Genomic DNA, 27,702 nt, shown 5'->3' on the forward strand with positions numbered 1-27,702 from the left:
CACCCCAAAATAGCCAGGGCATTAGGCAAAGGTGCACCTTGGCTACCCAATGATCTATCAAGACTACAAACATAATGATAATCTTACCAAGGGAGCCTAAGTGATCACCCTAGCGAGGCCAAGGTATCAGACAAAGGGTGTTCGGTAGTGGCCTACTAGGACCTGCTGCTTCTTTTTTTTGTTTCACTTTGGGAGGACTTTTTCAAGCTATCCCAACCACTATTGGATGTTGGTGATGAAGAAGACTATGGAGGGTTCGTGGTGAAGCAAAAAAGATAGGTGGAGGTAAGCTATGTAAGCTGGGCAAGTAAAGCAAGCAAGGGAGATTGCCGTGTGAGTTGTTGTGAATATGGTGAATCCAGAGTCGATTAAAAAAGGGATAAATGCACATAGATGCATGTTTACAAGAAGAGAATGCCGATGCACTAGAGTTATGCAAGAGGCAATGCGAATGATTATACTCATGCAAAATGCTATGTAACAGTATCACTTGGAAAGTGCCATCGTAGAGAAATTATTTACTTACCCTATCATACTTTTATAATCATGATCATCCAGAGGATGCAAATAATGATATAATGCACAAAATAATAAATGTCTGTGAAGCAATGACTTGAATCATAAATCTTGTCATCCTCAAGAGAAGAAAGCTGCCCCCCCCCTCAATGTGGAAGGGAAAGCAAGAGGTGTCCAAAGCAATAAGGGAGGATGCACCCACACTGATCTTGGGTAGTAGGTATTGAAGAACGAGACAATTGATCTCTTTGCTCAATATGTATGTAAAATTGTCAGATGATTGCACAATCTCTACGTGGATGGTGTCTAGCTCAACCTTCTCTTTGATGAGTGGAAGTGGACTCCAAAATGTTGTGTCCAAGGTGTAATGATCGGGTTACCAACAAGTGCTATGGCACTTTGGTAATCACAGTAGATGATAGTTGAAGAGTCATACGGGAAATGTAAAATGGCCAGCAATCCCCTTAGGTAGACAATCTCTGTGGTTCCATCAAAGAGGGCACGATAGTCTACCCTAGTTGTGAAAGCGGCTAAGAGTGATCTCACCAACAGGAACACTAAGGGGAGCCCCCGTATCGGTGACACCCATGCACCTTCTCCTGCTTATGACTTGACCAAGAAATGAGAGCTATGCCCAAAGAAAGCATGTAGCCACCATGAGATCAATGGTTATCAAGATCTCGAGCCTAGTCCGAATCTGTGTATCCTTGCACAAGCAAACCATGACCATAAGTCAAACTGTAATAAAAACAACATCAAATATATCTCAACATACACATACAAGCAATCCAATGTGACATTTTAGGTGTATTTAAATACCAAGTAGAGAAACAGAGTATGCAAAATCAAGCCTAGTTTGAATCAACTAAAGAAGGCTGCCTATAACAGATCTATGGCTATGCTCATCAAAGACCTAGGGAATCCTTAGATAAATGGATGTTGGACTCAAGTGGCATGGTCATAGGATGTGTTTGATTAATACAATATTGTTCCACTAAGTGAAGAGCCTACTTTTGCTGCTATGATACAAAAATACTATCTCCAGATTGAACTGCCTCAGCCCCTCCCCAAGAAGTAGGGTAACTAACCAAGGTCAGTTATCTCGAATGTAGTACAAAGCTAGGCCTTAATATATACCATGGTTGCAAAATTTGAGCTTGTAATGTGTAAATCATCTATGTAGAGAATAATGTAGTTGATCCCCTTTGAAGTGTTTTTGATATACAAGTTCGGGTCATAAGGGGTAGAATGAAAGCCAACCATGAGATCAAAGGAACTTGTACATCTTATGGAACTAGGAACATGGTGCTTGCTTTATCCCATAAAGAGCTTTCCACAAATGAAAGACCTTATCTTCACAATTAGCAGAAGAAAATCTGGGAGGTTGCTCCACATAGACTTCCTTCTTCGAATAACCATTCAGGAAGACACTTTTGACATCCGTTTGATAGATTGGCTAACCGTGATGAGCGTCTAGTGCAATCAACAGATGGAATGGTATCAACCGTGCAATGGGTGCAAAGCTCTTATCATAATCAATGCTATGTTTCTGTTGAAAACCTTGAACGACAAAAGCTGTATCAACTTTCAATTTAGTTCTAAAGATCCACTTGGTTCCGATGACTTTCTTGTGGTTTGAACGATCCACCAAAGTCCAAGTCTCATTTTGGTCAATGCTCGCAATCTCCTTTTCCATGGCCTCTCGCCATTAAGGATGCTTTAGAGCCTCTTGCCTCTTGAGCTCGGAATGTGTTATATAATGTGTCGTAAAGACAAACGCAAATGAAACACTAGGTGTAAGTTGGTCATATGTTCTAGGACCATCCCAAGTGAAATCTGGTGGAAGGATCCCCGAATCCTGTATGGTCTTTTAGTCCTAGTGAGATAATGGCTTGGGTGCTAAAGACTTTGTAGTTGGGTTAGGAGCGGGTAGCAGACCCGGCTCAGATGATGCTATCTCTAAAGTGGAAAGAATAGGGATTGGCTTAGAAGGCCGATGCAGTGTTATGGAAATAACTACCTTTCTCCTTCATGTAAACTGAAAATGTACACTTTACCACTTTGATCTTGGACATTGGACAATCTGTTGGCCCTAAAATTGGTGCCCCTTGTGGTATTTATTTATTTTATATTGCTAATGGAAGGAGTACAACCGAGATCCTCTGATCTTCTTTGCTAATCCAAGTGCCTCTTGTTGTCAAAACTGACCACCAAGCCTCCAAACCAATTTGCCCCTTGGTTTGCTTGGGAATTGACCTTCACACATTGCTCCTTGAAAGACAAATTCAGTCTCATATCTGATATTGGCTGACTGGCCTCTTGAATCTCCTTGAAATTCAAGTCCTAGCCTCTAGGCCCTTAATTTTGAGCATGCATCCCGAGGTGGCCGTCAAACTCTAATTTATGCTATAAATTAGGGTTTACAACAGAGATTGATTAAAATCTCTTCCTTTGATAGCTCAAATTGTTGAAAAATGCTGAGATAACTTAAGAGATGGCTGGGGGATGATAGAGAATGCTATAGAGAGAGAAATTTCAGAGTTTCATGCTGTCACCTATAGCTTAGGACCTCCAGAAAGATTGTTGCCCCCCCTTGTATCTTGTCATCTGTACTAGAAGGACCTTGGGATGGTGTCACCTACTCCTAGAGGGCTCCAAACTACTGTCACATGTTGTAGGATTGATCCTTGGTGGTGGCTACAAATCACATCAATAGCCTCTCCTAGGTCTCTAACAGCCTCCTTCTCTCTCATAATGGCTGGAATAGACTTCCACCAACCCCAAAAAACGTTTTTTTCACTTGTATGGATAAGTTTTACCACCAAGTGGCAGCATAAGAGGCATTATTAGCACACATGACTATATTCCCCTTAGGTACATTAGAGAGAGATGAAAATAATGCTCAGAGAGTGATGTTCTTAGATATGCACCATTGTCAAAATACCAAGTAGAAGCCGAATTAGTAATAGAAAAACAAAGCATCTTGAATAGAAGGATTATATTGACACTGAATGAGAATATTATAATCCTTGAACTGAGAATGGTTTGCAGTCTCATGTGTGAGAGCAAGACCGGACTTCTTCTCCGATGCAATGCGCTTACGACATTTAGTGATGTCATGCCTTGTCTTTTGGCAATAATCACATCTCTTAGTTTTGTTGACTGTACCCTTTGAAGGGTTGGACGAGGATGGGCCAGCATGGAAGGCTAGCTTTGATGGAAAAGGAGTGGATGTAGAAGGATGACTAGCATGAAAGTTTATTGATTTTTGACCAGCTGCCTTGTTTTTTACCTTCTGTTTGGGTTTTCCATGATGATGGGTGATATGTATCAAAACTAGCAAGAGATAATTCTGATTTCTCATTAAAAATCATATCCCTATTGACAAAGGTTTTCTTGGAAACAGGATCATATAGTCTATATCCTTTGCTCTCACTGCTGTATCCTACAAAAATACATTTGATAACCTTGTTGTTCAACTTCTTTCTTAGTACTTCGAGAATATGAGCCTATGCAAGACACCCCCAAACATACAAAAGTGGCCAACTGAAGGTTTCCATTTGTTCCAAGCCTCAAAAGGTGTGACATTTCTTAATGCCTTGATAGGGCACTTGTTCAAAATATGACAAGTAGACATAACCTCTTCCGTCCAAAAGCAATGTGGCAAACTCTTAGCTTTAGCATATATCTGGCTATCTCCACGAGTGATCGATTCTTCCTTTATGTAAACCCATTCTATTGTGGAGTATATGTAGTAGTATACTAATGGACAATGCCTTTTTGCTTCAAAAAAATTTTCAGCAAGGAATACATGTATTTCCCCCCTCGATCCGAACAGAGCGTCTTAATCCTATAGCCAAATTGATTGTCAGCAAGTGCAACAAAAGCCAAAAATGCATCATACATCTCTGACTTTTTCACCAATGAGTAAATCCAACAAAAACAAGTAAAGTCATCAATGAAGGTGATGAAATAATAACATCCACCCAATGACTTTGTCTGTATAGGTCCCCATACATCCAAATGCACAATCTGTAATGTGGGTATTGCCTTAAAAACAACATCACAAGGAAACGAGAATCAATGCATTTTTCCCAAAATGCAACCCTTACAAATATGCTCAAGAGGTCTCTCCAAAAGAGGTAAGCCGTCTAGCATTTGAGTACGCTGCATAAGCATCAAACTGTCATAGTTGACATGCCACATGTGAACACGCCATAACTCTACCTGTGACATAGCAGGAGTAAGAGTAGATGCTAAATAGACCGACTGATCAATCAAATAAGTATCTAACTCATAGAGTCTATGACATAATGTGCTAGTCAAAACCAAAGTCAAGAATTCTTTATCCTTGACCATGCATTTGCCATTATCAAATGTGACTTGCATATCACACTTTGCTAAAGAAGAAATGGACAATAAATTCTTCTTTATCCTTGGTACAAATAATGCATTCTATCAACAGAGAGTAGAGCCATCAATGGCTTTCAAGACAATCTTTCCAATATCACTAACATGATAAGATATATTGTTGGCACATTGCATAGACTTGCCAACAGGATCTGTAATAACAGAGAAAAACAAATCCTTGTGGGATGTAATGTGCTTAGAAGCACCACTGTCAAAGAACCAGGTGCTAGGATCCTCAGTAGAGCTAAATGCTCTATCAGCCCAAGAAGAGTCATAACTACAAGTGTAAAAACAATAGTCATATAGACTCTATAGTAGTAGAAGGTTCATCAGAAATAGACATCCTTGACTCCTCCTTGGCAATGCGCTTCCTACATTCCGTGATAGTGACTTGGCTTCTTACAATAGTGGCACTTGCTCTTTTTGGCTTGCAGGCCCCCTTGTTTCTTGTTGCTTTGTGAAGTACTTGAACTTCTAGAACTTTGTGGAGCATTTTTAGACTGGCTGCCCTTGCCCTTCTGACCCACCATAAAAGCCTTCTCAGAGACTATAATATCTGTCCCCTGTTTTTTCTTGTTTGCTCTTCTTCTAGGAGCAAACTAACTAGTTGAAGAAAGGTAAGTAGCTGCACAGAAATTCTCATGGTAAGATTTAAGGCCTTGTGAAAGGCCAAAAAAGAAGGTGACAAAGAATTCAAAGTAGTAGAGATAATTTGTGTATTAGAATAATAGTCATTTACATTTATTAATTGCTCATGTAAGTCTTGAATTTTGTTAAGATGATCTTGCATGGCATCACCTTCATCCATCTTCATATTCTCAAGCTCTTTTTTCAAGAAAGAGATGCGTGCCTCATTTTTTCCAGCAAATATCTGCTCAAGTGTGAGCCATGCTTCTCATGAAGAAGCTGCAAACCGTATATGTGGGATTATAGACTGTTGAACTACCAATGCAGTTAGTGACAATGCTTGAGCATCCCGTGTGTCTCAAGCCTTCTGTGTTGTAGATCTTTGGGGAAGTGGTTGAGTTGGAGCGGGCCTTTGACCACGTCCTCCTGTGGGAGTTGTTGTAGGAACCACAACTCCAGGATGGGCTTTCTCACCGCTAACATAATCCTAAAGATTTTCTGCAATTAGCACATTCTTCATCATAAACGACTATAGAGAATAATTATTGCCATCCAATCTATCCTCCTTGGATACATATGTGAATACATCATTATGTTCCTGATTGGCCATGATAAATATCATTGTTTCAAAGAACACAAAAGTAAGAGCCAAAGCTGGAACAACCTGGAAATTTGAAAATTTCCAAAAATTATAGCATGCACCATGCTGTAATGATCAAATTTGTCACACTTGATCAAAACTATCCAATGTATATGCTCAGCAACACAGCCAATACAAAAACCCCAAAAGTTTGCTTTCCAAAATGCACAATTTCAGTTTTTTTCAGACTGAACCTGTAGTACATGTGCCAATGTCTGCTCAATATCCAAAAGCCCCAAATTTTTTGGCTTGCTTTCCAGGAAATTTCTGCTCTAAGTGTGTCCAAGACACGTCCAAGAGCAGAAATGGATTGCTTGGGTCTTCTTTACCTCTAATGTTGGTTGCCTCAGGCCTGGAGGAGCTCTGTGTGACAGTTGGAGGAGTTGGAAGAGCCGCTGGTGGAGGTAGTGCTGGCATCTACAGGGCGGGGACCTAGACCAAGGTAGAGTTTACAGGCACTGGCATAGAAGGCTGATACTGGCGGCTGACGGACTAGGAGGAGGCAGAGGAGCTACAGGTGGCGGTTGGTGGACCAAGAGATGGGGGAGTTGCAACTGGTGACTGGCAAACCAGGGCAGGAGAAGCTGTAGGCAGAGGTGGTGCTGGCGGCTGCTAGAAGAAGGCACTATACTGGACCAGGGCGGTTGGTGGCACAGGACTGAAGGTAGAGTTGGTGGTGGGAGCAACAACGGTTGGTGGTGCTGTAGGTCTGAATGGCCAACAGCTGACTTGCAGGAAGCAGTTCAAGTTGAGTTGACTGAGATCTTCGAGAGGCTCGAATGGATCGTGCAAGCCCACTGCTCTGATACCAAATATGAGGGGTGATGACCGAAGCTCTCAGCTGAGAGTACACAGTTGATAGTATAGAGTGAAGACATAGTGCGACTCCCAATGCAATTACCAAGAGTGTAATGAAAGTACAAAGTACAACCCTTAAACGGTAGGGTTGTTAATGTGTATTCACACCCAAAAGGTGTAAAAACAGGATAAGTGACCGAACTGTGTAACATAAGCACATGACCACTATCCTCGGTATTCACTTGGTCCTTCTAGGGGTGGGTGCTTTCCTCTTGGTTTTCAAGGCACAGATATCATTGGAGGGCATGTGGCTGGGATCCAAGTCAACAATTATGGAACTCACCCTATTTCCGCACTAGAGAAAACACAAAGACAATCGTATGACAAACATAGACTAATAAAAACATAGTTAGGGTTAGGGTAACATAGGGACAATGAACAGAGTGAATAATTAAGAATGAATAATGGATAGAATACAATGCTCAATGTAGCAAACACACTATGTAATGGAAAATACTGATTTCCGAACTCTTGTGTCTTGAGGACTAAGGCAGAGAGCATGAATTGGAGAGTATGTTGTACTCTGATGGATCCTGAAATTCAACAAAGCAGCCTTTGTATGTGTTTGGTGGTAGCAAACACAATAGTAGGATGCCGGACAGATGGGCTGAAGACAAGGCAGAATCAATAAACGCAGATGTAGATGATGATGTGGCAGTTGAGGAAGGGTCCCAAACAGCAAAACACAAATTTGCAAACAGGATCAAGAGGTAGGGTGGCTGTAATCTATTTAAAATGCAGATTTTTGATGATGTTTGCAGCAAGGCAACAACAGTTCTAGGTAGTAGGGCGGCAGTTTTGAAGATTGTAGATTGATAAACATAGGCTGATAGACCCTTGGCAGGAGTTGCCACCTGGTATAGAGGCTGGACAGGCTGAGACTCATCCGAAAGCAGCAACAAGGGCTCGACAATGGTAGGTAGCAATGATGGACAGATCCAGTTGAGATACTATATGTGAACGGTGTGTTGACAGCAGAGAGAAAGCACCTACAAGCTGCAAAAACGAGATAAAGGATGGATGGAGGGGAGCATGCCTATTTATAGAAAGTTTGGGTCCTTCCAATTAGGCTTTGTGCTTATGGGACATGGACACTCTCTAGGAACATGTTTCTTTTTAATAAAAGGTTTAATTCATTAACTACTTGAGTTTAGGGTTGTTTTAATTACGCTAATGCATTTTTAGCTCAATAGGGTAGAATTGAAAATTGAGGTGTAGATGGAATGAAAATGAATGGAAATTCATTTTTAGGAAATTGAAAATTAGATGATGATGTTTGAAATGAGGATACACCAACTTCAGATTGACTTCGAGATACACAACTTAAAGGAAAACTTAGAGAGGGATTAGCTGATGCTTTCTTATACACACCTCTTCTTGTGTTTACATACAAAAAATGGTCTCTTCAAACTTTGAATAGAATGAAGAGTGTGAAGATTTCTTCATTTTGATTATCTTCAAGACTTGAATTGAATGAAGAGTTTGAAGATTCCTTCATCTTGATTATCACCAAAATCTTGCTTGGAAGTAGAAACAATAGGATCTGATATAGAAGTAAAAGTGGGTATACATGACAGAGGAGATCCTTCAAAATCTCCAACTGTAATGGCTGGAACTACTGGAGTTTGTGGAAGTAATCTGAGAATTGGCTGGATAATTAAAGGGAATGCTGAGAACAAAGAAAACTATGAGTTTCTCTGCGAGAAAATGGCAGAAAGCTACTGCTGCCTTACTGGGACAGCTTGTACAACAATCACCTACAGCCAGTAGTCCTCAATCAAACTACCATCATCTCGTTCCTGGGGGCCTCAAACTGCTGTCGCCTTGTCCTGGAGTTGATCCTGATGGCTGGAAACCTCCATTATCAGCTGGCACCTACTCCAACAACCTTCTCCACTACTGGCTAGACTGAGAATAGTCTCTCCCTCTCTCTCCCAACCTCCAACCAACCTCTCCTCACTTGTATGGGCAAGTTTTCCAAGTGGCAGCTTTCTCAATCCATTTTCTAGCATGATTAAATTAATTTTCAGAATAATAATTCTAAAAATTAATGTAACAATTATTTCTTGCTAAATTTTTTTTTAAAACCAACCATTAATTCATGTTTTTGTGCATATTGTCTCTTGGTTGTGAGCTCCGTCAAAGTCTAGTGGAGATGGAGGACCTCTGATTGTTTGCACATTTCCATTTCAGTTTTCAGCCTGATCGCATTTCCTATAGTCCTGTTAACACTATTCTTTGCATTTGCATATCATGGCTGCATTGGAGATTTTGCTATGTGGCACATTCAAGTCGGTCAGCTGCAGCCTTCGCATTGATTGCAAGTCAGCCAACATTTTTGCCTTAAGTAGCAGCAGTGGGGCAGTTTTCCAGCACCTGCCTATAGATGCTGTTGCCCATGATCAGGACTGATCATTGCCGGATTTTCCTGCCTTCCATTTTCTCTCATAATTGCTTGCCATTTTCAGTCTTCTTCTCCCACATTGCGGTGCCCTCATTGATGCAGATTAGCAGTGTGCAGGGGCTGTTTGTAGCAGCCTTCTCTCTCTCTCTCTCTCTCTCTCTCTCTCTCTCTCTCTCTCTCTCTCTCTACTCAATTAGTTTATCATAGCATTAGATGGTAGCTAACTGGGACTTGGAAAGTTTCCCAGACATTTTGTATGTAATGCTTTGGTCTCATAGGCCACTTTGGCCTTTCGTAGATGTCAATATAACTTTCGTTCTTCTCTCTCTTTCTCTCTCTCTCTCTCTCTCTCTCTCTCTCTCTTTGTGCCTCTTATATCCCCCAACACCCTCTGCCCCACGTGCCTCCCTTTTCGCTCCATGTTCGTGATCTTATGTGCTATTTTGATTTAACTGTTTTATCATCTATGGAATAGAGTACCATGTTTTGCAAAATTCACATGTGCTCTTTTGAAGAGATTTTGTAAAATATATAAGTGAATAAGTTTATAGGCATATATTATGGACGAGCCGTTCCCCTCACCTTCCCATTCCCCACATGGCCCCATTCTTGTCTCCCTAGGACCTCTTGTTCCCATCCTCATTCCCATTCCCTAGCTAGTATGGGACATTGCAAGATGGTAGAAGTGTGAGATGTACACTTATTAGATGACCTGTAAATACTTTGGCTAGATGAAGTCAATTTTTGGCTGCAAACAGAGGTATTGTGGTTTGTGGACTTGGATCTTGTTCCCAATTATTAGCATGTTGGCTCACATTTTGGGCCAAGGATTTGTTTCTTGCGAAAATACCACTAAGATGTCTTGCCAATCAATAACAAGAATGTCCTTGTGTGCCAACTTGTCAAGGAGGGGGTGGTTTCTTCATGATGGTACCATAGTCAAATTCAATCATTTGCTTGCTCGTCTATTCGTTTCTTATCCATTTTTTCCAATTAAATCAAATAACAAAATTCCATAAAACGAAACAAAAAGTTTTTTATAGACATAACGCAAACGTCCTTCTCAATGTGGTTCTAAACCACTCCACCTCATCCTTGTTTCCAATACACTTATCAAATGAGAATTCCATTCATCCATTGAGATAAGAATTAGTGATCATAAAAGTTTTTCTTGATAAGGTCTTAACATTATTTCTTTGAAAGTTGGATTTCTATTGCTTTTTTTGTCCAAATATTGAACGCCATGGTTGCCTGTTGTTCATAGAAAATCTTCTTGGTTTTGAGGTATTTTGTGCTAATCGAGTGATTCTATTTTGAATTGAAGTTAATATAAAAGTTATCTCAATCTTTCAAATGTTTAGCATGCGGATGAAGATGCCATTGTCGCTACATTGGATGCTGTGAAGAACATTAGTAGTGGGGAGTTACAAGCTCTAAAGGATCCACAGACCATAAAAATATCGAAAAGTACGGTGTTTATGGGATATCCCCTTGAGTTTAAGAAGGTAACCTTGCATACTCCATTGTTTCTTAAGCTAGAAAAAACTCATTTCTATGTGAAGATATATTGATATACTTATCTTTGAATAGAAAATCAAGGTACATGTAGGGCTTCAGGTTTTGGTCAATGTTGACTTGTAATTCTGCAAAGTTCCATGTGTTGGCATGTCCCCCAAATGGACACGGAGATATTGTCATGGTATTTCTAGTTGCTAATTAGGCAAGTTTGGATGCCTTGATTTCCCTCATCTTTGGAAAGGTCTTAGCTATAGTAAGTAAATATAGAATTGGTTAGCCTCTCTAGATTATTTAACCAAAAGGTGTGCGAGCAACCTTTGTGGTTATCAATGGGAAGAAAAGGTCATCAATTCAAAACTTAAAGATTCTAAAGCATTTTAAGAAAGTACAACTACTTGATCTAATGGGTTAGCTTGAGAAGCCCAATTTTCCCTTCAAAGATGATGATTATGGTACATATTATGCAAAAGCTTCTAGATTCCTTCCATGCAACAAAACTTCCATTACTACTCAAGAGAAGGTGTGGTGTCTAGTCATTTTCTTGTCACACAATGCTATGAAAGGAGGTTGTTGCTTCCACACATGCAAAGTCCATAGGTCCCTTGTTTTTCCTAGGGGTAGTGGTCAAGGATGCGGCAAAAGATAGTTGCGGTATCAAAGATGGATAGTAGGGGTATGCAAACTGTGGTTGGGGAGAGGGTGATACATGAACTACTAGTAGTGTATGGATGATGAAGTTGAGGCCTTTGAGGGGGGTTCTATCATGGTGGATATTGAGCTTGTAATGTACAAGCTTGTGTTCATGGTTATGATCATGATCGTGATTTTGGGCAATGATCGTGATAACCTATGTGGCTCCATGAAACATATAATTAGAGCATGCTTTTCTTCCATCATTCCACCTTCTTCTGATTCGTCCTTGCTCATCAACATGCCACTAAGGCCATCTCATTCTACCAGGCCTAGGCAACACCAACTCTTTTAGAGGAATCTTGGCTATTCAAAGTTTATAGGGTCCCTTGTTTCTTCAAGGGTAGTGGTCAGGGATGTGGCAAGAGACGGTTGCCGCATCAAGAATGGATAGTAGGGGTGTGTTTATTGTGGTCGAGCTCTTCCAATCTCTAAGGGGGTCCTATCATGGATATTGAACTTGTAATGTATGAGCTTGTGCTCATGGTTATGATCACGGTTGTGATTTTGAGCATGATCCTGATAACCTATGATGAAACACATCATCAGAGCATGCTTTTCTTCCCTCATTCCACCTTCTTCCAATTCGTCCTTTCTCGTTGAAGGCCCACTAAGGCCATCTCATTCTACTAGGCCTAGGTGGTACTTGACTCTTTTAGAGGCTTCTTGGTTGGTTCCCATAATTAGATGAGATGTGTTCCTTGACAAGCACCCTTGTAGGGGGACTGCCCTTGAGCTATCTACTTTACCATCCTTGCAAAATGTGGTGCCTCTTGTTTTACAAGACAAGCTAGCCTCCCTTGCAGTGCATGGCCAATCTCCCTCTCCTGTTCCCATACCTTCATTTCTATCATTTGCCTTCCCTCCCCCACCTTAGCTTGCTCGGCCACTTCAATGGGCTCCTCCAATTCTCTTGTTCATCTTGCTCTATGGCTTCATCTATTTAGCTTGCTTGGCACTTCAATGGGCTCCTCCAATGCTTCCCATTCTCTTGTTCATCTTGCTCTAAGGGCTCCATCTATTCCACACCTCCACGTCCCTATGCTTGTTTACCATTCTACATCTAGTAGTACCATATTGCATCTATGTTTGTTCCTTATGCTTGTAACTATGGCCATCACATTTTTGAGGATGTAATTGATGAGCATTTTGTTGGTGATGCTGGTTTTTTGGATGTTATGGAGGCTAGCTTACTTCATTTTCCAATTGTAGACATCACTAGCTTTCACATGTGAGAGGGGGACATTGCATCCCCATAGGATGTCTCATACTTCCAAGATTCTTTGCAAGTTTAATTCCCTTCATGGAGGATAGGGTATTGGAGGATATTTTGGTGGTGGGTATTTCAATCTTACAATGGAGACTTTTTGGTCCTAAAGCAGGCCAACCACATCTTCCCTATGATTAAGGTTTTGCCACTCGTCCTTGCTAGCTATCACATATGGGGTTCAAGTTTCCAAAATCAGCACAAAGTTTTTGTAAAAATTACACGGCATAGCATGGTGGATATGAGTGAAGAATGGAGAGTACACAATAAATAAGAGAAGAACAAAAATTGATTTAATTCCAAACAAACTGATACAAAGATGGCTTTGTACACCCATGCACTTCTATTGTACAATGTGGATAGAATATAGGTGAAGAGTTTAAGGCTAGCTCAAAGAACTTTGACTAGGATAAAGATAGATAATCATGTTTGAGGGGGTTGCCTACAAAGGTGGTCAAGTTGGCCTAAGTGATATATCTATTAACCTTCACTACTTGGCTAGGGAATATCCCCTTTACTATTGGATTGGGGGCATTGCTCAAGAACCCTAGCTTGGGGGGCCACTGGCCCCCTTGGGACCCCTAGCCAAGGGCCATTTTTGTGGCTTCTAGGACCCAAAATAGGGGTCCTTGAATAACTCCCCACCCTACACTCAATGCAATGTGTCTCGAATTGCTATCAACTTAACTATTCTATCTAACCCAAAGGCTAGACCCACCAAGGTTCTTTTTCCCATTAGGTCACATAGACCTCATCTAACATTTTATACAAGTGAGGGCTAATGTCCAACATGGCTTCTTCTCATAATGGGGGACTTGCAACTTTAAGCACCATGGATCATTAGTGGCACCTTATGAGGGTGGGGCAATGCCCTAGCTCTTCTGTGGGATAGATAAAATGATTGTTTTCACTAAAGCCTCACCATTTTGTAGCTTTGGAGATCTCTTGTATTTGGTGGAGAGGAAAACCCTTTTTTCTAAGCCTCCCAATCAATTGTACATGTCCTTTATGGGCCCCTCAGCTCATTCATGTTCTTGTTTGGCCATATGTTGCTTAGAGGGAGTGTTGAACTCTAGCTCTTTATCCGGGCACTCGGTGGTTTGGCTCATGTCTAGGGTACACATCTTGGTAAGTTTTGCCATGTTGCATCCACACATTTTTGCCATTTCCAGTTGGGCAAATTTGGCCTTTCCATGCCAAATTATTTGGTCCCTATTGGCTGGTTGGATCATTTTTGCATCGTGTGTACATATAGACTGCCATGTTTGTACATATTCAGTTTGTAGATACCGGAGCAATATGAGATGGCCATCCCTAACAATCACACCCCTTTGGTGCCTTGAGCTATCAGGCAAGAATTCAGCAATCTCCAAGAAGATTTCCCATAATGGTTGCATGAAAAGTACAAGTTATCTCTTTACATGTATCTGTATTGAAAAGGGTTGAACAATATGCCATGAGAGTGTGGTTGAAAGCATATCCTATGTTATTGGTAGTTGGCAACATGGATTTGTGTGCCTTAAAACACCCAAGTACTTGTGGTATCTAGATCTGCCATGCAATAATGTTTGCTAGTATGAGTTGGCTAGTTGTGAACATAGGATTAGTGTTAGGCATGCAATTGCACTCGTAATATTAGTATGCCATTTTGAAAGTGCTCCAAAATAAATGGTTCTTGTAGTATGTGTTGCTTTAGATTGCTTTTATATATCTTTGTTATTTTTGAGTTATTACTGTAATGAATAACCATGATTGAGAATAACACTACAACCAAATATAAGTTAGTTTTTTTTTTTGAGGGTGATGATTAATCTAAGCATTATTTTTCAGAATTTTAATCGAAAGGTTCAAGAGCTAGCGGAGTTCACACGTGCTTGCCAAGCAAAACATTGCTTAGCGTAATTTGACACACTAGATATTCTTTATCTCTATTTGTTACTCTTCAAGTAGCTTAAAGACAACAAGACATTGCTTAACGTCATACCTATTTGTTTGTTAATATGTTTATAGGTTCAACGACCAAGGGCAACAAATCAATGTTCCAGAGGCGGTAAACACATTTTGCAAACTTTGGTTCATTTGATTAGAAAATTTACACAATGCTTAAAATTTTCAGTTTTTCATGAGAAGTATTGTTTTTCTTTTTGGAAAATCTCAATCATATTAAGCATTATCTAATATCTTTATGTTACATACAAAAACTTTGCTATTAATGCTCACACAAGGTCCCAAGTAGAAAATTTCCTCAATGTTAGGGTCCAATACTATTAGTACAAAACTTGACTTGCTCATCTTTGCATCCCTCCACAATTCTCATTAGTTTGACTCCTTCCTCTCATATGAGCTTGTTCCTTGAATTAGTTTAAGTTAGAGTTTACCTATTATGGGGATCACCCTAGGGCCTAGGAGGTATGGAGGAGAGCCCTTAAGATGGTGTTTCATGGCTCAATAGCATTTGCGATTGTGACACGGGAGATGATTGCATACCTTGTGCTACGAGGATACACAAGGGAGTTATGCCTATTTCATTTTAGCAGATTTTAAGCAAGAATGTCATACCGGATTTTTCAAAGTCAATGTGGACTCAAGGGCATTGCCATAGATGCTTTTCATTTTAGGTCATATTTTAAGGAATGCGGATTTTTCAAAGAGTGGACTGGCATTGCCGATGGAGCTTATGCATTTGCTTGGTACGTTTGGACTATGTAGTTATGCCATAGAATTTTTTGGCATATCTACTACAGAGAATCTCTCCAAGATTTGGACATAGATTGTCTATACTCTTCAAAGGAGGGGAGAAAGGATATAGGCTGGCTTTGTGAGAGTGTGCAGTGGAAAGAAAAGTAAACACGGAGAGAAGGAAATTGAAAGGAACGCATGTGAGAGAAGGAACAAACTGATTCATTGTAGAAAGATACAAGGCTGCAATGGATAATGCTCATCACCTTCAAAACATACTCATTTATAGAAATCTTTTCTTTCTTCAAAGTTTTCGAGTTGAATCTTCTATACCTTTGTATTTACTGAAAACATATTTTTGAAGATTGTCCAAGTTGCATGCGAATTCTCTAGATTTTTGATATGCCCCAACATATTGTTATCAATGATTGTAAACAACCAATAAATTACTTCTTTGTCTTTTGCATTCGATTCTTTTTACACTTTTTAGTTCTTTTGCAGTTACAAGATCACTTAGCTTTGGTTCATTTTCTTCACTTAAAACCAACTCATAGAGGCCTTTTCCAATAAGGAAGTTCGTCACATAGAACTTTCCTGATAGATAGTAGTTCTTGTCTAGTTCCTCAAAAGTAGAATTTCCACTATTCTCAGTCATTATGTCAAAACTAAGTAGCAAACAACAAGGAAGTTTTCTGCAACCTTTCATAGGATGTGCATAGTAAAAAATCAGACAGTCTTTTTCACTAACTTCTCATAATACATATAATTTGTAACCTGTTTACAGATAAACTTTGTGTTTTCTTCCTGATAAATACCTCATAATTTACAGATTTGAAATATATAAAATGCATACTTAAGAACGACTGACATAAGTAAAATTATAGTATAACTTGGAACTACTATCTGTAACTTTATGGAGCTAAAATGGGGCCCAAAATGGCCTCAAATTGGCCAAAAACCATTGTGGAAAAGATCCTAAGGGAACAATTTGCAAAATAATATCATTTTGCTTACACACCAAATATTACAATAATTTGAAATTTTTGCTTTGTCCTGCTTTCGGTGCCTCCACAAGCATTATCCAAGGAAAAGAGTAAGAGAATGGGAGAGCTTCTAACTATTTGCTTGCTTGCTCAAATTGACTGAAATGAGACTTGGACTTCAGTGGATTGTTGAAGTCATAAGAAAGTCATTGGGACCAAGTGGATTTTTAGGACAAAGCTAAAAGCTAATGGGACTTTAGACAAGTATAAGGTTGACCTTGTAGTGCAAGGGTTTTGATGGAAGCAAGGTATTGACTATCAAGAAACCTTTGCTCCTATTGCATGGTTAATATCTTTTCATTGTTGGTTCTGCTAGCTGCTTATTAAGGTTGGCCAATCCACTAAATAGATGCCAAATGTGCCTTTTTGAATGGTCGTTTGGAGGAGGAAGTCTATGTGGAGCAGCCACTTGAATTTCTTTTGTTTAGTGGAAAGACAAGTGCTTTTGTTTACAGAAAGCTCTTTATGAGCTGAAGCAAGCACCACAGTCTTGGTTCTAGAGGATGGATGAGTTCCCTCGGACTCAAAATACAATTCTATCCCTTATGACCTAAACTTATATGTCAGTTATATCTTGCTATACATAGATGATTTACTTCTCACTGACTTAGATCCTGTTGCCATAGTGGAAAAATTAAGGCCCAGCACAGTTTCACATTTGAGATACAGCTGTCTTATTTTTGGAGACGAAGGTAGCTCGTTCCAAGGGTATTATTTTTGTGTCATAGCAGAAGGCTCCGCAACTAGTGGAACAATATTCCATAGATTAGACACAGCCTATGGCCATGCCTCTCGATCCCACTGTCCACTTATCATCTAAGGATACTCTTGGTCAACCCTTCAACGAGCATACCTATAGGTCTGTTGTAGGGAAGCTTCTTTGGTTGATTCATCCTAGGCCATATTTAGCTTACACAGTTAGCTTGCTTAGTAAATATTTCATTGCACATAGAATGTTACATTGGACTGATTGTTTACGTGTTTTGAGATATCTTCGATGTACCTATTCTTATCGGTTGACTCTGGTTCATGGTTTATACTTGCAGGGTTATATCGATACCGATCGGGTAGGAGATCTTGACACCTTGTGTTTCCATGGTGGCTACGTAGCCTCTTTTCCTTGGCCACGGCTCCTTTCTCTTGGTTAAGCCATAAGCAGGAGATGGTAGCGGCATAGCCCCTAGCTCTTTACGATGGCACCATTGAGGCCATCTATTTTAGGAGCTTATTGGTAGTGCTTCAGTTCCCTTGTGCTTGTTTAATTATTATCTATTGCGACAATGAGTGCGATTGCACTAGTTGGTAAACTTGTCATCACCCTACAGAAGACAAGGCACATTACAATACACTTCTACTTCACCAGAGAGCAAGTTGAGCTAGGCACTATTCGCCTAGAATTTAATAAGTCATCTTCAAAGTCTCTTGATGAATACTTAGATAGTCCTGATGATGATAATGATGATAGTGATAGTGATACTTGACTCTAGGCCTCTATCTTTTTGCATTATTTTATCTAGTCCTACCTATGTTCTAGATTCTATGTATGTATGTTGTTGTACCACATGTTGCATATATGATGGCTAGGGCCTAGTATATGCCAATTTTGGCTTGCAACCTATTGTTTTCAACTTATTTTGTAATGGCATTGCTATTTTGTCTTTAAATGTGTGTTCTACCATTTGTACGTTTAAAATCAAGTTAATTATTTTCAGACTAATATTGTATTGTATCTTATAAATCCTTAAGGTATCATTTAGTACTGTATTTTTTTGTAGTGTACCATATTTTATTGTACAGTACCGTATTGTACCTAATAACTATGCCTTGTAAACATGCATGTGTGTGCATTTATTCCTTTTCGGTCAGAGAGTGGTTGGCTCTAGATCCACCATATTCGTAGAGATCCCATGGTTGGTCGAGATAGCTTGTCTGTTTTGTGATGTGTTGGATCTAACCATCCCTTTTATTCTCCCCTAGGGACACAAATTACTACTTAGGACAAAAATTGTCATTTAAAATACTTTTAAAAAAAAGAGATAAGTCAATTGTGGTTTCATCCATCTTTGCAAGTCCTAGTAGGCCATTGGGTGGGCAGCCAATGAGCACCCTTTGTCTGATGCCTTGGCTTCTCTAGGGTGATCACTTCGGCTCCCTTGGTAAGATGACCATTGCCTTTATATCCTTGGTAGGTCACGGGCAACTGAGGAGCACCATTTTCCCGATACCCTAGTTGCTTTGGGTTGGGAGGACACCTTGGGGTAAAAGAAAAATTGGGCTTGCGCTATCTTGATTGTCCCTTCTTGGATCTAGTTTTGGGCCTGAGTGAGGGGTGTTACCTAAAAAGTTCATTCTTACTTAGTTAGCTCTCAATTGCAGCCCCTAGTCTCAAATTTACTTAATTCATTAAAAAAGAAATGCGATCCTAGAGAGTGTGTCCCAAACCCTAATTTGGGAGGATCCATCCATGTGTTAATAGATAGGATGCCCACCACTCAGCCCTAATCTCAGTTTCGCAGATTGCTAGTGCAAAACTCTGCTGTCCACATCCCGCATGACGGATATCTCACTTTGAGTGCTGTCAACTGTTGTTTGCTATCGGTGCCTATTGTCCAACCCCTTGTATCTATTGGCGACTGCTTTCCATTGTTGATCAAGCTTTGTTTACTGTTGTACGACTATCTATTACCATTGCTTTTTCCATGTTAGCTATTGCTAGCCTACCATGTGGTAGTCACATCTTGCATTTGACCGATCTGCTGCCATACAGCCTGCCACGTGTCATTAGAAGCTGTGTTTTGTTGCCTACTACCATGTCATTAGCTTATCAACATTTTTCTGATTTTTCCCCTACGTGACCCATGTGTCACATTGATCCATCCAGTTGTGAGACATCTTCCGAGGTTATGTGTTGCGATTCGGGATCCGTTAAAAGTACATCACACTCTCTAGCTCATACTGTTTGTCCCAATCCTAGGGACATAGGAGTCAGTCTTTCCCTTTTGCATAGTGTGTTTGCTGCGTTGAGCATTGTACATATATTCAACATTCATTTATTCATTATCTTCTTCAGTGTTCATTGTCTTTGAGCTGCCCTAACTCTAACTGTGTTCTTTATCACTTTGTGCTTTGTCATACAATTGTATTTGTTATTTGTAGATGAGTATTTCTCTACAATGAATAGGGTTGAGGCTTTGTACAACAGATTAGATCAATTTCTAGCTGATATCTACACATTTTACACATTGTTTGTAGCGCACAATAGTGTGAGATTAGCTTTGCACCTTGAATGTCACTGTTGTAGGTCATTGGATTGTGAACAACATGTAATCTTATGCATTACACTTGTTGGAGTATGGATGGACGGATTTGGCACTTCTATTGTCAAGCTTGGTGAGAACAATTAATGACACTACATTGGAGACAAGTCTAGGCTGATTCAAGAATAAGGCACATGGGAATCACTGGCATTGAGGAAGTGTTGGTTTGAGATAGCATGTGACTTGTGATTTGCGCAAGCCTTGAATAATGATAAAGGAATACTAAAAGGGATGCCCTTGGATGGTGCTTTTCTGCCCTAGGCAATTGGCTTTGTTGTCCCACGTCACTATAACTTGGCTCTTTAGACCCACTTTATATTACCCCAATAAATATGCTGAATTGACTTGATACCCTTGCTACACTTATCGTGCTACTCTGTAGTTTTGGTATAAACTTTGCCTTATCCATGGGTGGCTTTTACCTTCTAGCTAGGGAATGGTGTTTTTCCTATGTGAAATCCCATTAGTAGGTGTGGTACTTTAGTACCTTAGGGATTGTACTTTCATTATCATTTTCACATAGTGGATGTGACCTTCTAGCACTCTTCTTTCTTGCTGTTCACTTGTTCATTGTGAGTGTGCGAGAGTGTGTGCGAGTTACTGAATCCTAACCTAATAGTGGTATTAGAGTAATACCTCTTTCTAGTTGGTACTTTACTCTCAAGCTGCTCAAACTTGGTTCAATTGTTTATGGTCTTGGTGAGAACAATTAAGGACACTACATTGGAGACAAGTCTAGGTTGATTCAAGAACTGGCATTGAGGGAGTGCTTGTTTGAGATAGCAAGTGACTTGTGATTTGTGCAAGCCTTGAATACTAAAAGGGATGCCCTTGGATGGTGTTCTTCAGCCCTAGGTAGTTGGCATCATTGTTCCTTGTCACTATAACTTGGCTCTTTAAACCCACTTTATATTACCCCAATGAATATGCTGAGTTGACTTGATACCCTTGCTACACTTATTGTGCTCCTCTATAGTTTTGGTGCAAACTCTCCCTTATCCACATGCACCTTTTACCTTCTAGCTAGAGAAGGGTGTTTTTCCTGTGTGAAAATCCATTAGTAGATGTGGTACTTCAGTACCTCAGGGATTGTACTTTCATTATCATTTTCACATAGTGGATGTGACCTTCTAGCACTCTCTTCTCTCTTGCTATTCACTTGTTCATTGTGAGTGTGTGAGAGTGAGAGCCACTCAAAACTTGGTTCAATTGTTTATGGTCTATCTATGTTGGAAATCTACCTGCTTAGCTTGCCCATGAAGCTTCAGATCTGTTCCCAACAGCCAACGCCATTTACTCACCTTTTGTTCAATGAGACTTGTCTTGCAGTTGGTGCCCCATTAGCATGATAGTTTGCAAAGCATGGCCTACCTGTTCTGCTTGCTGCCCCTCAAACCTGTTGCTTGCTTGTTCACGCCGTGCACAGCTACGTCATGTTTTGCCTGTCCACAGTCTGTGAACCTAATGCCAACCAGCCTGCATTGACCTGTTGCCAGTCTTGCAAGTGCATCGATAGTTCCATTCTAGCCCGACAGTCTGTGTTTTTTCATGATTCTGTTCCAGCCCCTGTTCACACAGAAATATACACATTAAATTTTTTTTCTTAGAAATCTTTCATTTCTCTCTTGAATTGATCCAAATTTTGGTGCTTTCTCACACAATCATCAAATTTCCTTGAAAATTTGAAGATTTCCCATTTGAGCTGAAAATGGTCTGACTTCACGTTAGGAACTTGGGGGCTTTTTACATTTGAGTCTAAATTTCAGTAAATTTTGTTAGAAAAATTTGGGACTTTTGTGAAATTTGACCAGATTCATCAAAATCAAGGTGAATTTGATCATCTTCACCGACATTTGGGGACATTGGAGCTTCTTAGATGTAAAATTTTCTTTGATATCATCAATTGTGCACCCATTTGCAAGTTTTTAAAGCCTTTTCTTTCTCTTTCATACTATTACACCTTTAGGTACCTATTTGACAGCCGCTATTTGAAAATTCAGTTTCATATAGCTTTCAGTGGTAGGCCAAAATGACTTGTTAAATATGTTTGGGGATTCAGATAAATTGGATGGCACAAATTAACGGATGTGGGCGTACATGATGAAAACATGTTTTAGTTTCCAAACAACTTTGGGGATATGTATCTGATTTAGATGCTTGCAAGTCCCGTTACACAAAATGCTGCAGATTCATCTAGTTCATCCATTGTCACTAGTGGATTTTCCACTCTAGCCCTTGCTACACCTCCCACCGTTGATGAGTTGAGATGGGATGGGTGTGATGCCTAGGCACATACTTTGATTGTACTCTCGTGCAATAGACAAGTTATCTTGCATACTTGATCGTGTACAACAACTAAGGAAATACACTATCAACATGCCACTTTGTGCCTCGTGCATTATGCCATTGCTTCCATACATGGGATTTTGCATTTCACTTGCTATACCTGTATACATTGGGCCTTATATTCCATGCATTGGTTGCTGCATACCATAAGGAATTTTTACTATACATTCTATATGTGGTCCTTGACCATACTTGGATACATTGAGCCTGGTATTCCATGTATTGATTGCTGCATGCTATAAGGATTTGTATTGTGCATCCCCATGTGGTTCTTGACCAGCCATAGCATGGAATATTGCACCTCCACCATGTAAAGAGATGCTTGTTTACAGATAACAATCATTATTGTACAAAAAGCACAGATTGATAAAGAACATTGTTAGGGTTATGGTAGAGGATGATTTAGTGGATGTTTACATTACACGTATCAAGGATATAATGAAGAAACTTGTAAATATTGATGAGATAATTCCTAATGCTTCTCTTGTTTCTACAATCTTGGTTGGTCTACTTGACACTTATCAGAGTTTTGCCACTACACTTCGCTTACTCACAAAAGGAGATGTTGATGCATACACATTTGATGCGTTGGTGTCATTGTTATTGCAAGAAGAGCAATCATGGGTGGATTTCTCTCACATAAGTTTGGAAAATCAAGCATTTGCAGCTAGCCATAGAAACAAAGGGACATCATTGTGGCCATCAAACTCAAAGAGTAAAGACAAATCAGCTTATTCCATGTCTTTAAGCACCAAGGATGAGGATACTAAGGAAAAGAGATACAATTACTACAAGAAAAAGAGGCATATTATTGAGGAATGGAGAAAGAGCATTGCAAATGAAAAAAGGAAGCAATTGGGCATGACTGTTGCTGAAAATTCAGCGAGTGCGAAGCATACAATGACACATTTAGCAAGTTTGGACATTGGTCAAAGTCTTATGCTTTTGTTGTGAGTTGTTCACACGATTCTTCTTTTCATGCTTATGGCTTAATAGTGGCTGAAAATAGGAATATATGGTATGTTAATAGCGGTCCCTTCAAGCATATAACATCCTTTCATAACTTGTTTATATCATATGAAAATGTACACAAGGGGGGGGGGGGGGATGAGTTGTCTATGCAAATAACGCTTTATATGTCTATGTAAATAATGCTTCATATGCAATCCAAGGCATTGGATAGATCCCCATTGTTTTAGTAGATGGAAAAACTATCATGCTTGAAAATGTTTTATATGTGCTTGGCATTAAAAAAACTTGTTTTCAGTTTTAGCCATTGCATATGCTGGTTTTGTGGTTAAATTCCCCATGGATCAATGTAGTGTTTATGACTATAGTGATGGGATGCCCTTCTTGTCACAGGCATGTTGTACAATGGCCTATATTGACTTGATCTATATGAGAGGAGAGCATCAGAGGATGCATTATAGGTTGATGCCACCATTATGGATGATACCGAGTTATGGCATGCTCCATTTGTTCATCTTAATTATGGCAGGTTGCTTCGCTTGAGAAGCAAAAATATGGTGCTTGATTCTCCTCTGTTGAAAGCGCCTATGCAATGTATGTGAGAGTTGTGTACTTGGCAAAATCCATCGTGCTCGGTTTCCCAAAAGTGACCTATGTGTATTGATAGAAAATTACAGCTTGTGCGTAGTGTTCTTTATGGACCCATGAATGTCAAATCCATAGAAGGATACATGTATTTTGTTACCTTCATTGATCCCGTCATTGTTGGATGTATGCTTTAATCCACAAATTAGAAGGATTTACATGTCTTAAAACCTTCTTGGCCTTGGCTGATAATGGCAGAAGATGCAAGTTGATTACAATCCGTATAGATCAATAGGGGGGGAATACATGTCACAATAATTTAACAATTATTTGGCTGAACGGGGCACTAAACATCAATGTACTATACCTTACACACCTCAACAAAACGGTGTCACTAAAAGTTAGAAGTGTCACACATTTGTTTCTTTGGTTGTTTGGTATACGCTTTTGTGCCATAGCCACAAAGACATAAATTGCATGACAAGGCTGTCAAATGCATTTTCATTGGTTATAGTGTAGAAAGTAAAAGGCACCGCCTATGCTAACCCACCACGAATAAGATTTTTGTTAGTAGAGATGTGGTATTTGTTGAACATGCTAGTCATCCCTTAATGGACTACAAAAATCAGCTTAATGTCGGGCCTATGGATATGTTGACAATTTGTTACTTTCAGCAAATTGCACATGATTTTGGTCAATTTCAGCAACCTATTGAGGGTTTACAACAGCAAAATCAGCAGTAAACACATGATGAACAGCAGGTTGATTTTGAGCCCATTGGTCAAGGCATTGCTGATGATGAAGTGGTCAATGAGAGGGCTGTTATGCAGGAATCTAAAAGAGTCCCTAGATGGTTGTTGGATACATTACGGAACAATAAACAATCCGTTCCACATCCTGGTAGAACTAGAGCAGCCACTTGCCATGCGCAGGGTAACTTGGTTGCGCAGGTACCTGTAGATACTGCATGCAATGAGGAACCTGTTTCATACATACTGCTTTAGAGGATGAGCATTGGATGGTAGCTATGCAGTTAGAGATGGAATCTATTCATAAAAATGGCACATGGGCATAATGTGACTTGTGTGATGGTAAGTGTGTTATAGGCACAAAGTGGGTTAATGAATTGAAATGTAGATTTGATGGTAGCATTTATTGCTACAAGGCACGTCTTGTTGCCCAAAGGGTATGCCCAATATCATGGGATTGACTATGATGAGACGTTTGCACCCAGTTCACACATGACCACCATTTGCACTATCATTGTTTTGGTTGTTCATTATGATTGGCATGTGCATTAATTGGATGTGAAGAAAACTTTTTTGAATAGTGATATTCATGAAGAGGTTTATGCCACAGAACCTCTCGGCTTCGTTTAGGAACGCTTAGAGAGCAAAGTGTGCCAGCTGTATAAGGTCCTCTATGGTTTGAAGTAGGCACCTGGGGCATGGTATGAAAAGATACATTTGTATTTGATTGCTCTTGGCTTGAATATGAAGAGGTTTATGTCACAGAACCTCTTGGCTTCGTTTAGAAATGCTTAGAGAGTAAAGTGTGCTGGCTGTATAAGGCCCTCTATGGTTTGAAGTAGGCACCTAGGGCATGGTACAAAAAGATACATCTGTATTTGATTGCTCTTGGCTTCAATGATTCAAACACTAAACGCAAACTTTGTCCACAAAGATGAGGATAACCTCTTGATTCTCATTCTTTATGTGGATGATATGTTGTTGATTGGACCTCATGAGACATAGATTTCAGCCTTAAAGGCTGAATTGCAGCATGCTTTTGATGTCACAGATCTTGGCCACTTGCACTACTATCTTGGCATACAATTTATTGCAATTGAGGGGGGTATTATTTTGTGACAATCTTAAGTACATTGGATAGCTCCTTGAGCATTTTTAGATACAAGATTGAAAGTCTATCTCTACTCCAGTTGAGACAAGCCAGATGTTTATACTTGAGGGTGCAGGAGATCATTTAATGCTTCTCTTTATCAGTAAGCTGTTGGTTGTCCATTGTATTTGTGCAATACATGGCTGAATATTCGGTTTGGGGTCTCTTTGTTGGCATGCCTTATGCACAAAGTTGGTACTGCACATTGACAAGCAATCAAATGTGTCTTTCACTATCTTAAATGCACTTAGACATTGGGCTTTTTCTATCCTCAAGGCACTTTTCTTTGCTTGCATGTATTCACAAATAGTGATGTTGGGTTGGAGCTGAATATTTGGTTTGGGGTCTCTTTGTTGGCATGCTTTATGCACAACGTTGGTACTGCACATTGACAAGCAATCAAATGTGTCTTTAACTATCTTAAATGCACTTAGACATTGGGCTTTTTCTATCCTCAAGGCACTTTTCTTTGCTTGCATGTATTCACAGATAGTGATGTTGGGTTGGATGATTGTTTTGACACACAGGTGTCAATTACTCGTGATTGTTTCATGCTTGGTAGTTGATGTATCTCTTGGCTAAGGAAGAAGTAGTCTATAGTGGCCACATCTAGCTATGAGCTTGAATACAGAGCAACATTTATAGCTATAGGAAATAATTGCTCCAATTGGATGGAACTCTGAAGAAGTGCATCTGGCTTTCAAAAGCTTTAAGATAGGTTGAGACATTCTGGCCATCAAATAGTTTGCGCTCACTTACCACAGCCTCATCACCTTGGTTGCACCATGCGTATGCTCTTGTTCTTGATGCAGCATTCGTTGTTGATCCAATTGTTGCCTATGTAACTGCTGCTACTGCTACATAGATAACTGCATCTGCTAATTCTGCATCATAATGACTGAAGAAATAGTTTGCAATAAACAACAATCACCCACTTCTCTCTATAGTGATAGTTAGAATGCCATGGCGATTGTGAGGAATCTAGTATTTCATGCTCGCACTAAGCACATTGAGGTGCATTATCATTATGTCAAAGAGAGACTCCATGTAGGGGAGACTAGTTTGGTTTATGTCCCTACACAAAACTTGGTAGACATGTTTACAAAAGCTCTCCATAGAGAAATTTGAAGCCTTTCACAAGGATTTATGCTTACTATCATTTGGGGATCGATCTGCTGATTACATGTATATGTTCACATCCTTCACTTGAGGGGCATTTGTTAGACTTACCATGTTCCTCTATATTACCTCACATAGTGGACATGACATTCCAGCACTCTCCTCTCTTTCTTGCTGTTCACTTGTTCATTGAGTGTCCACGTGAGTGTGTGCATGTTGCTGAATCCTAACCTAACAAGCCCTTTCCTTTGTGTACTTTTCTCCGCAACTTGCCATCCAAACTATGTTTCTTTTATTTTGACAAGCTTCTCTGCAGTGGAGGCCAGCCAAGAGTGATCTATAGCTTCTATATCTCTTTGTTATTTCCTTTAAGAAAAACTCTATTTTTCACAAAAGATTTGTAATTAAAAGGTTGAGCTTTGCTCACTAAACATTGGTACACAGGGTTTTTGTTGCTTTTGTACAGGTTTGAAGAAATCTCATCATCGAGGGTTGACTCCTGACTGTAGTCTATTTATTGAGACTGGTAAGGGACTCCTTTCAAATAGAAAGATAATGAACAACTGAAGATAGGACATATTTTACTTGCTGACAAAACCAACATGCATAAAGTTAAGTTGAGTTTTTATGTGCTCTTGGGGCTTGTGCAAATAATCTGCACTTAAATTCTTATGTGCTTTTGCAGCGTGTGCCAATAATGTGTTACTGTCTTTTAAACTCACTGATGTCAAACCATTTACCATGTAGCAAAAAGTCAATTTAGCAAGAAGGTTGCTGGAACTCGACACTGTTTGGGTTTGGATCCACAGTGGTAA

General features: G+C 39.8%; 1 protein-coding gene across 1 annotated transcript in view; it reads left to right on the top strand.

The window, feature by feature from the left end:
* LOC148030286 (protein HAPLESS 2-like) overlaps positions 1-27,702 on the top strand; it is a 179,886-nt gene that overhangs the window by 29,418 nt on the left and 122,766 nt on the right. The window contains exons 2-6 of the mRNA XM_087686571.1: positions 10,817-10,960; positions 14,761-14,828; positions 14,941-14,980; positions 27,332-27,413; positions 27,635-27,698. Of these exons, the coding sequence (XP_087542697.1) occupies positions 10,817-10,960; positions 14,761-14,828; positions 14,941-14,980; positions 27,332-27,413; positions 27,635-27,698 (398 nt within the window). The remainder of the gene's footprint in view (positions 1-10,816; positions 10,961-14,760; positions 14,829-14,940; positions 14,981-27,331; positions 27,414-27,634; positions 27,699-27,702) is intronic.

Source organism: Lygodium microphyllum, chromosome 10, assembly GCF_053477565.2.
Source record: "Lygodium microphyllum isolate KBCC chromosome 10, Lygodium_microphyllum_v1.1.10, whole genome shotgun sequence".
Taxonomy (NCBI): Eukaryota; Viridiplantae; Streptophyta; class Polypodiopsida; order Schizaeales; family Lygodiaceae; genus Lygodium; species Lygodium microphyllum.